The sequence below is a fragment of the Odontesthes bonariensis genome, chromosome 16 (assembly GCF_027942865.1).
Source record: "Odontesthes bonariensis isolate fOdoBon6 chromosome 16, fOdoBon6.hap1, whole genome shotgun sequence".
Classification (NCBI taxonomy): Eukaryota; Metazoa; Chordata; class Actinopteri; order Atheriniformes; family Atherinopsidae; genus Odontesthes; species Odontesthes bonariensis.
In genome coordinates, this window is record NC_134521.1 from 25629553 (window position 1) to 25641197 (window position 11645).

Here is an 11645-nt window from a genome sequence, read left to right on the forward strand (position 1 = left end):
AGGTTTCCTCTCCCAAAAAGACCAGGAGAAACTCATCCATGCATTCATCTCCAGTAGACTCGATTACTGTAATGCTCTTTTAACTGGACTTCCCAAAAAGAGCATTAAACAGCTGCAGCTCATCCAGAACGCTGCTGCTGGAGTTTTAACCCGGACTAAGAGATCTGAACACATCACACCAGTTTTAAAATCTTTACACTGGCTTCCAGTCAGTCACAGAATAGATTTTAAAAATCTGCTGATGGTTTACAAATCCCAGAACGGTTTAGGCCCAAAATACATCTGTGATATGTTCAGAGAATATAAACCCAGCAGAGCTCTTAGATCCAAGGACTCAGGTCAGCTGGTCCAGTCCAGAGTCCAGACTAAACATGGAGAAGCAGCATTTAGCTGTTATGCTGCAAACAAGTGGAACAAACTGCCAGTGGAGATTAAACTTTCACCAAATGGAGACATTTTTAAATCCAGGTTAAAAACATTTATTTTCTCATGTGTCTATGCATGAAATATCTTTTAACTTATCTAGACTGTTGCCTGATTTTAAATTCATTTAAATGATTTTATTTGTTTCTCTTTATTTTATGTTATGTATTTTTAATGCTTCTTGCACTCCCTGCTGCAATGCTTTTATTTTATGTAAAGCACTTTGAACTGTTTGTACATGAAATGTGCTATACAAATAAATTTGATTTGATTTGATAAAATTGATCCACAATGATGTGAAAGACTGATAACATCATACAGAAATGATTACTTCAAGTTACAAGCAATACAATTAATTAGTTTTTTTTGTTACATAAATAATGAATGTGCCATATGTGTGTCTAAATTGAGGTTATATTTACCTTATTTAAGAGTAGGTAAAGACCAAATTATTAACAGTATTTATTCATTTATTTAGTTATTTCTGCCATGTCTTGATACACAAAACTGTATAATTTCAAAGAGTATGTGTTTGAAACCACTGTATATTATGTTGTATGTACTTATATGTAAGTTTGCTTCCATTAACATGTCACACAATACAGTGGACAGTTGATACTGGCACGGCCAACCAGACTACTTGTCGATTAGATGTTGTAAATAAATGCATAGACATTGATGAAGATTTTGACACTTTTCTGATATCTCAAGTTTTGCTATTGCAAAAGTCACTGTGGGAAACTGCAAAGTTGCTCTGGATCCCTTGTGCAAATAAGAATGTTGCACAAGTTGATGAACATCTTGGACAACACTGCACACCCATTACAGAACACAGTGGTGGAAGTGTGTTCAGTCAGAGGCATCTTCAGCTCCATTCCAATACAGAAGAATGTAAGTATCTTTCCTCCCTGCAGCAACAACCAAATCAACGATAGCTTATGAGCAAAATATTAAAAAAAAGGAATAATTCATTTAAAAAAAATACTGTAATGATATAATAATAGAAAACTCACACACAAAGCTAGGAAAAATCCACTGTAAACTACTTTAGTCAAATTTGTCTCTGCTCTGTCTCTTAAAGGACAAGACCGTTTTTTTGACATTGGGCCCTTGATTTCACATTATAACATGATGTTCTACTCACCCCTGCTTGTTGTTGGTCATTTGGAGCTGTTCCGAAGATATTCGAGAGGCGTCTGGCTGCTCTCTTGAGATATTCGGCCATGAAACGGTTTCCTATGGGCAAGCTTATACAGGCACAAACTATGTTGTTTATAATTTATTAATTACTGTACACTAGCACTGATAACGTGGAGGTGCGTCGCTTACTTAAAAAAATCCGGGTTACTGTAATTTTGAATTTTAGCCGAATGAATAAATAGGCAGCAGGTCTGTGGGCTGTCTGTGGTAGTAGCACGACGAGGACGTCAGTAACACCCACTTTACGACAAAAATTCAAAATTACAGTAACCCGGATTTTTTTAAGTAAGCGACGCACCTCCACGTTATCAGTGCTAGTGTTAGTTAGTTTGTGCCTGTATAAGCTTGCCCATAGGAAACCATTTCATGGCCGAATATCTCCACACTGTAAACCCGGAATTTGTTTTCAATTAAACATTTTAGTGTTCATTACTTATTCTATTATGTTTTGTAAAAATCTATGTAATTACTAAATCAAATTAGTTCTTTGGATTAGAAATGTGAAAATATACACTGCAATGATCATGTTAAGCAGAGATTACATATAAAGTTACGTTCTGTGAGGGAGGGGCGGAGCCTATTTGAAGTTCAACTGAGAGTCAAGACCCGTCCTGTGTGAGAGCGTGACCAGCTCGATTTTTGGAGAAAACTGAATTGTGTATTTAAAAATAAACTGTGGATGTTTTAAAGTAGTTTTAACGACACTAAGTAGACGGAAGAGTGTGTAAAGCAATTATTAAGATCGGTCTGGTTGCTAAACGTTTGCTAAAGGTTAGCTTAGGACTGCACCAGTCTTAATTCATTATTGCTGCAGTGAATTATTTGTGTTAATTTTTATTTGTTAATTTCAATGTTTTCTGAAATAAAATAACTTGAACAATTTAAAAGTATTTTTTAATTTCTTCCTTCCCATACAAATTTCTTTTTAAACAATATATTGTGGCGTGCTTTGGGTGTGTTGCCGCATTGCATTATGGGTGCTCTCTGTTCCCCGTTTATGTGCTGTATTTAGTGCTGTGGTAGAGTTTGTATGTGTTTTATGTTTATGTTCTGTACGCAGTGACGGTGTAGTACAAGGTTTTTGTTCGTGTTGCATTTTAACTAAATCTGCACCATAACTGAAAGTGGTGAGATAGAAAGTTACCACCACTTGTTCGAATACATGTGGGTTGGTTGAAATTCACTATTGTTCCTGTGAATTGTCTGTCAAGATAAAAGTGCTTATTGCAGGAGGAAGTCTGGACTAAGCCTTTTCTTGCCTCCACCTCTACCATTACTACAATGGTATATACAAACTCTAAATCAAAACAGTATAAGTCATTAATTAAAATTTGAAGACAATACATTACTTATATCAACAAATGATGTTAAGAAATGCTTTTATATATATTTATGTGCATTTGACCTAAAATGGTTGGCTAGACCTCAGAAAAGAGATAAGTTATGTGAACTAATGGTTTTGAGTAAAGGTTACTAATGTAAACTTGAATATGTCTAAGTTATCTATTAGAGAGCAGCCAGACGCCTCTCGAATATCTTCGGAACAGCTCCAAATTACCAACAACAAGCAGGGGTGAGTAGAACATCATGTTATAATGTGAAATCAAGGGCCCAATGTAAAAAAAACGGCCTTGTCCTTTAAAGCAATACTATGTAATTTCTCAAAAAGTCCATTATGGAGCTCCCCTTACAGGCTTGGTCGGTAATGTCGGCCTCTCTCTTTCTCTTCCTTGCTTCATCAGTCAATGGGCCTCATGCAAGAACCGTTCATATGCACAGATTTGTTCTTAAATCGTCCGTACGAGTGATTTAAGAGAATTTGCGCATTCACCAATCTTTTGGTATTTTACGTTTTCTTTCAGGTACGAACAGAATTTACGAGTGATCCAGAGCTGTCGTAGGAGTTTCGTAAAATAGTCCGCTGTTATTCCAATCAAGTTTGCTTGACTAATGGATTGTATATTTAAATATTTTGAAGAAAACATAAATAAATATACATTATACCCCATAATGATGCTGACATTATTCTGTTTGACTTAAATTATGCACTAATTGAAGGTTCATTTGAGTCTGTATATAACAAGGTCAATGAGAAGCGTAACCAGCGGCTGTCTTGCTACTTTTGGATGCCTTAGCGCATCAGGCTCTTGGAAGAGACCGTGTGGAGACAGACGAATGGCTGACATCGCGATTAAGATTCCCAAGGACTGTGCTGCTGCTAATATGCAGCTTGCAAGAGCCACAACTCCAGAGAAAAACACGCCGATCAAACCCAATTCCACCACACGACCAGGTCCTCAGCACCCTTGGATTTTTGGCCACTGGAACCTTTCAGAGGGAGATTGGAGACAGATCGGGGGTGTCCCAGTCCTCTGTGAGACGTGCGCTCCCCTTGATAATCAAAGCTCTCATCAGTTTATCACCCATGATACATCAAATTCCCATACGCCGCTGTCCAACAAGTACAAATGAAGAGGGACTTTCATCATTGGCTGGACTGCCAATCATAATTGGAGCACGAGACACATATACGCATCAAAACACTGTCGTGGAGCGCACTGAGCTGAAGGCCAGGTGCGTGTGTCTCGATACCTCGTTCATGGCAATATTGCCATGAACGAGGGTCTCCTACTACCTGAACCAGCCCAGGCAGACAAGAAGGTGTGGTGCCAGAAGACCCCCCTCATGGACCGCCCCATCAAAGTGCCATCATGAGGCAACAACTGATTGCACGGCTTTGGTTGCACTCATCGATCGCCTGCCCATGGCAAGACGTTTTTTTTAAGCCATTTTCATATCAAACCATTCATTTTTTTATTTCGGTGACACGGTATTAACAGCAATCGTCATTGCTTCCCATTTCTTAGCTTTAGAAGGTCCCGTAATTCCACTGCTGACACTGCTAAAAATGACAGATGTTCCTTTTTGGATCTCTGAAAGCAGAACTTCAATCTCAGAGCCCGTAAAGTTGTTCTTTTTGCGCCTTGATGCCATTCTCATGACTCAACACTCAACACTTCCTGGCACAGGAGCAAGGAAGCACAGCCTTATATGGTATAATTTAGGGCGTGGAGTATGCAAATCTACTATCCTCGTGCACGTGAACTTAGATACGCACGAGTGGGATTCATAATTTACACAGGTCGTTTACACACTTTTTCCGAAGTTAAGAGCGCTTGTTGAATCTGACATGGCGTGTTCGTACGAGACCTTAAGAAAAAAGTAAGAGAAATTTAGAATAAAAATGCAAAAATGTTCTTGCATGAGGCCCAATGTCTTCTTCTATTTCTTTGGGGCCTCTGCCATGATGATCGTACTGACAATGTTGCGCTAGCTCAGCCTAATACCTGGGAGCGTGAGAGGGGTCTATTTGTTTTTGCGGTAGGTGTGCCAGAAAGCAAGTCGAAGTACTTCCGCTCAGCTCCCGGGCCGGTCCAGCAAAGTTACATAGTGCAGTTTTTCCAACTCAGACCCCCGAAGGGCATAGGAGACAGGCCAATCGTAATATTAAAACTCATTCTAGCCGCACAATTTTTTTCAAACTTATTTTAAGGTAGAAATGTTACATAGTATTGCTTTAAATATTTCAAATACTAACTTTTTCAAAGGCTCCTTTAACATAACAGTTTAAAAAGAAACATGGTTTAAGACTTTTTGGGGATTAGGATTTCTGAATATGTGAATATTCATCAGCAGCACTGAGAGAGAGTGTGTACATCCTCACAAGAGACATCCTAAGTGCCCTATATGCTCAAAGGCTTTATATAGACTGGGGGGGGTGAGAGGGACACTTTCACAAAAAAGACTCACTCAACAGCACTTTCAGCAAGTAAAACATTTAAGAATTGTTGTTTTGAGAAGTAAAGCTACAGTCAACTTAACAATTTGATTAGAATGTTTTAAAACAGTTGCACTTTTTTTTAAACAACATTCTTAAGCCCTTGCTTACTTGGAGTTTTTTTTTTTTTATTGTGCCGCACAATATCTAAAGCAAACAAATACATTATGTGTACTTAATAAAAGGCAGCTGGAGACTGAGGCCAATCTCCATTTGTTCATTAGCATGTTCTGAGTTTTAGATATGGAGATCGATTCAATAGGTGGCAGTTGACTTTACAGTGGAACGAAAAAGGCTAAACTCTAAATTCACACATTTTAATAGAGTTTTACATATTACCATTTATCTATTTCTGTCCACAGCTGTAAAGTACTTTGGTCTGTGAAAGTTCACACATTGCTTAAGGAAAACAAAACCTCACACATTCTTTCAAGGAAACAAAAGAGTTACATTCATTATACTCAAAGACTCGCTATGTTATCTATTGAATCATAAATCTCACTAACATTATTAATCCAATTAAGGGGACGTTTTCCTCACTACTAACATTATATACTGGGTGTTAAGCCCCTGCTAAGGAAACTAATTAAAGTATTATTGACTGAAGTCAACTTTTTGTCTGATGTCATCTGCTAAACAGTTTACAGTTCCGTCCACTTCAGAAACTGAGTATTGAAAGTGTCTGTGAAATAGATGTAGACATAACCACAAATACAAATTTAATATTAATAATAACAGCTCTCAGGTCTGGATGGGTAATTATGCAACATCACATAAGTGCTTCCACAAACTTCCCCTCCCTTTTACATGGCAAGTAGTATTCACTTGCCTTTAAGCCAATACCCATCATGACACACCACATCCATAAACTGTATATACTACATATAAATATAACTATATGCCCAGCTCACAGTGGAATCTTTATGCAGTTATGGCAGATATACAGCGTACTAAAATGGGGGCTGTTGAATTCACAAACCTTCAACAATCAATAAACTCCTCCTGACCTTTATAAACATCAATAATAGTATTTCTGCTTTTTGGAGAAGTATGGGAAGTTTAGTTCATCCTCAGACTGGAGTATTTCTCATCTGTGAAAATAGCTGGCTTGTGATTCAAGTGTTCAGGAGCTCAACAAAAAGCAAATATTGAGACTAGAAAAACTGCGTAGAAGCACTAAAGAGAAGTGCTTGTAGAAATGAAGCAGAAATAAATCTACCAGAGGTAAAACATGACTTGATAATCTCTATTCTTTTTTTTCACAGTAGCATGAACTGAGGTTTGCAAGGCCAATTGCCTTGGGTGGTAAGTCTGATGTGACATTGGTATTCAGAGTGTGCGTCCCATTCTGTATTTCCACCCCTGATTCAAGCAGAATGAACCTTCAGCAGCACTAGGTACATGACCTTCCCTCTAACACTAGCACCACTGCTGCCTCTCCACATGGTAACTTGTTAATGTCAAAATTCCCTCTCATCTATCTCTGTCTGTCCCTCTGTCTCCTTGTGTCACACACTCAGAGGTGAAAATGTTGACCCCAAGGTCTGACACAATCATACCCTATTGCTTTTCATCCTTGGAGGCCTGGGATATTGACTCTAAAACCCAGAAAGCAGTGACCTTTCATGGGTTTGTAAGAGACACCAGCTATGCACACCCTCCCCATTCCATGTCAGGCTCCAGGCCTAAATGCATGTAATGTAGTTTACATGCTGCATGACTTAGTAAAGCCTATGTACATAGTTCTTTTTTAACATCTTAGTCGAGATATCTCGAATGGAGGCTTTCTGTTTTACAGTCAACACAAAACAATGAGATGTAGTGATTTTTAGGTATGGTCCTGCAACATGCTTGAGTCGAGGCTACGCACTTCGTATCATCTGAGCTACTCCATTTGAATCTTGCATACTCAGATTGGTGACTCATCGAAAGTGAGCTAAAGGCTTGTGTTCTTTATTTTAATGGCCACTTTGTAAAAGTCTAATGTATATACGATGTCATCACCGCTGTCTGTGCCTGTCTCTAATGTGAAGCTTCCAACAGAGAGCATAAGCGAGAAATAGAAGATTATACTCTTAATACATAGCAAAGCACTGATGTCCTGCTCTGCCATAAAGACAAAAAGGACACCATTGGATACATCCCTCTGTGACATCTCTCCATTTCCCTGTACTCTGTGCCCTAGCTGTTCACTAAGACAGAAAGAACACAGGGTGGTTCTTCCCATGCACCAAAATAAGTGGCAGACAGAGAGCCAGATGGGGCAGAGGAAATGGAAGAAAGGAAAGTGTTTCTGCACCAGCTGCTAGCCCAAAAAGTGGTTACATTTATATTAGGAGGGAGAGCAGATCAAAGATGCTGCAAGACCATTACACACGCGCACATGTGGCCTCTTCTTTTTATGAGACTCCAATGGGTCAGGTGGTAATGACTCCCCTTTCACATTAGAGAGTGTTTAGAGGGCCAAACCTCACAAAGGGGATGGGATGATCAAAGAGGTTGTGGAGCACTGGCCTTGTGTGTTTAGAGACTTTTTTTCCCCTTTTTGTTTGGCCACGTGTGTGGGGGTGTCTGTGAAAAGAAACCTCCAGCTCTGATGTACCTCTGGGCAAGAGACCACTGCATGCAAACATATGGCTGTGTACTTTTAGTTTTTCTGAACCTTGATAATGTGAAAAAGAAAGTAGTGTTATAACAAGAAAACAGAGTATGGGGAACCCTTTTGGCTCATCACTGGGACACATACCATCAGTATATTTGCAACTATGGTGAAAATTCTAGCCACCCTCTCTCTTTGTTCCTCATTTTCTTTGGGTTTCATCCCACAACAGATTATCTGAATACTCTAATCAATATTTACAGCTAAGCACGGATGACTATTTAGTTTACATAAAAATCAACACCATGTTGCTTTTTCTATATATAAAGTGGTATGATAAAACTGATTCTAGGATGTACACTTAATAGCTACACTTACTATACTATGCTATACTATACTATACTGTATACTATAATGCACTATACTATAGGATGAAGAGACACAATTCAAGTTCTTACTTTGGTGACTCAGGAACAACGTGCCTTTAATAAAGATTACCAGGCTACTGTGGAGGGCTGTGTACACTTTTATTGTATATGTGTCCCAAGTTGAGCAAAGGTGCTATATAAATACATGCAAATAGACCATCATCTGCTTTCTAATTTCTGCAAACCAACATAGTCGACGGGAACAAGGAGATAACACGAGCTAAAGCTTTTGGGTGCTGCTGCCAAAAATACTCTACTGTGTGGTAATTTCCTGACATCAAAGCACGACTCAAATCACAGCTACGAGCACCAAAACAACTGCAGTCGGGGGATGCATCTTTACAAATTATGCAGACATTGCAAATGAAAATGTGTCACCTCCCACAGCGGAGGTTCACCATTGAAAGATAGAAAAAATAACAATGAAAGATACAAATGACAACAGAGCTATCAAATGCTCACGCATATTACCATGAATATCAATTTTTTGCTCACTGTGTCAAGGGGATCATAAGTGTCAAGAGTGACCTTCCACCATGATAAAATGCAGCCTTATGTTTATCCATTGACTGAAGTGTAGTTCTACAGTCTCATCACTAAGAGGTGCACTTGTATGAAACTTAATCTCCACTTCTCTTACCCCCTGCTCCCATCATCTTCCAAGGACGGTCACAATTTTCTACTGTAGCCAAACTCTTGTAAACCAGCTATGACAAACAAAATGCATTACGAAGCAGCATGAAGAAAATTAAAAACCATGCTGAGGTTGAGACTTTCCCTGTCATATATGTGCAAACCTTCTTTAATGATTCTGTGAAGTTAGTGATGCTTGGCAAGCGTGGGCTCTTTCCATCGTAGATTAAGTGGTAATTGATTTATAAGACCTGAAGTAAAATGTCCATTTATCTCAACAACTTTCAAATCCCCATGGATCTTGTCTTCATGTCATCAAGCTTAACAACAACGTTCATTACTTTTCAAGTCTCAAATGTATCTCGATACCAGTGATTGCAGTAGAGGCACGTTTGCGCCGCCCCACATAGACGGGGGTTTCCCTGCTGTGTTTTGAGGGTATTTCCCGTGGAAGGTGTCTGCCTAACAGTGATCACCGCTACGGAATGGGCACCAGTTTTTTTAAAAAACAAGAGGTGATAATGGCCTACTTACCATATTTACTTCTGATACCATGTCTATACTTGCTATGTCTATATTCATTCCAACTCCAACCGGAGGACCTGGGACGGATGAAAAAAAAAAAAAAAAAAAAGAAGAAGAGGAAGAACCGTAAGCAAAGGGAATACTGCATATTAGAATCAGCCAGAGTGAATCACTGACATGTCTTTTATCACAAGCGGCATTTTATGAGAGAAGCTTTATAATGAGCGCGTGAAGCGAACAGAGATAAACACTTGTGAATTTAGCTGTCAGCCGGTCTGCACTCCACAGCGCTTATTTGGGCTGGATTTAGATGCGCTGACCTGCGGTGAAAGTAGAATCCCCCCAAAAAGTTAACATTAAATCACGCACCCTGCCTAAACTGGGACATGATATAAAAACGAATGGGTGTTCAATGATCTAGATTTCCCACAGAGATGCTCTGGGAGATGACAGACACGTTTTGTATAGTCATTTTCACAGGAAAAGAAATGAACTGGTGCAATTTCATCGTCCCCACATCACTCATGTAGTCTCCCACATGTCCGGTTCTTTAACGACAATGTGTCGAAAGACAAGGGGCAACTAAGCCGATGATAATAGTGCCTTTTACTTTTCGAAATTAACCAAGTTGAAATATCGACAGTTGTTGCATTAAATTAAACACTGGACTATTACCGGCTGACAGTGCTTAACCGGGAACAGAGCTGGTGATAATAAGAGTTCATTTACCTCCGAAATCTGGCCTCAATCGTATGTCATAACCTTTCAACAATCTATCCACCGTTTCTTTGACCAAAGGCATATTGCTAGGGTCATTGACTCCGACACTATGAAGGAAAAGAGAGAGAAAAAAAGGAGAACAGTAGATTAAAAAACGAGACAATGTTGTATCGTGAGTGTCCAAGTATTTTCCATGCCGTTTGTAACACAGACACACTTAGTAAAATGAGTGGAGCATCCTCCGACCCTTTCACTTACCTTTTTGTGCGCACCACAGCTACCACGAAGGGGAACAACCAGACTCCAGCTGCCCTCATTCCTCTTCGTCTTAACGCCACCATTATGAAAAAAAATTTCTTTTTTTTTTTTTGGTTTGTTTTAGTGAAGATGAACGAGGTCTAACTTATTCTCGCCTGTGCAGTAATTCCAATACCGGGCGCATGCGTATTCCCCACCACAACATCAAGGGGCAGCACTGCTGCTGCTGATGGTTGTGGCACATCCAGACACGGAGACAATTTAAAGGAGAATAATGACTTCAAGTTACTTAGGAGCACACGGGGGTCTCCCTGTTTTTGTACACTCTGTGTGAATGTTAGAGAAGGGGCAACACTGAAGGGATCTGCGGTGGTTTCAAGTGTACGGTAGAAAATTGGGACACGTGGGTGGGGTTGTTTCATTCCCTCTTTTGAGACCTGTCAGCCAACTTGTCTGGTTGTCGATGAGCAAGGCACTTAATGGCTCGAGGCGGGGAAGGGGGTGGGGGATCCCAGCTGAAGTTTGAGTTGAGGGACTCCGCGTGTAGCCTATATTATAAAAGCCTGTTACAACATGTATGAAGCACTACTGGCGCGGAAGAAGAAAGCTAAAACTTCTGTTGTTGTTGTCGTTGTGAGGTGAGTTATTCTATCCTAAATGCTTGGGAGTTGGGGAAGAGTGTTGATTTGGGTTTCAGCACTACGGACAAAGAAACTACTTATCCACTGAACCCATTCGGAGTAAAAGTGCCCATGTACCGCCTTAGGGTTGGAAGAGGGTTGGATGGAGCAGAGCTGGCTGCACCGAAGCCTGCAACTCAGCACATCTCTCACAGTCAGACACGCTTGTGGCTAGCTTTACGCACTAGTAAGCAGGATGAGCGCCGCTCTGTGAACTTGGACTTGAATTGTCATGGATACTTTGGGATCGGAGGCGGATGCTGGACCAGTAAGCCCTGTTAAAGGTCCAAGCAATGACTCCTCAGTCTGTGAGAGGATGAACGGAAGCAATGCTACCATAA

General features: G+C 39.9%; 1 protein-coding gene across 1 annotated transcript in view; it reads right to left on the reverse strand.

Moving 5' to 3' along the window:
* Positions 1 to 10935, reverse strand: part of gabrb2b (gamma-aminobutyric acid type A receptor subunit beta2b) — a 91851-nt gene extending 80916 nt beyond the window's left edge. Inside the window, exons 1-3 of the mRNA XM_075486698.1 lie at positions 10625 to 10935; positions 10376 to 10473; positions 9656 to 9723 (exon numbers count right to left, since the gene is read on the reverse strand). Of these exons, the coding sequence (XP_075342813.1) occupies positions 9656 to 9723; positions 10376 to 10473; positions 10625 to 10707 (249 nt within the window). The 5' untranslated portion in view covers positions 10708 to 10935. The remainder of the gene's footprint in view (positions 1 to 9655; positions 9724 to 10375; positions 10474 to 10624) is intronic.
* Between the last annotated feature and the right edge of the window lie 710 nt (positions 10936 to 11645).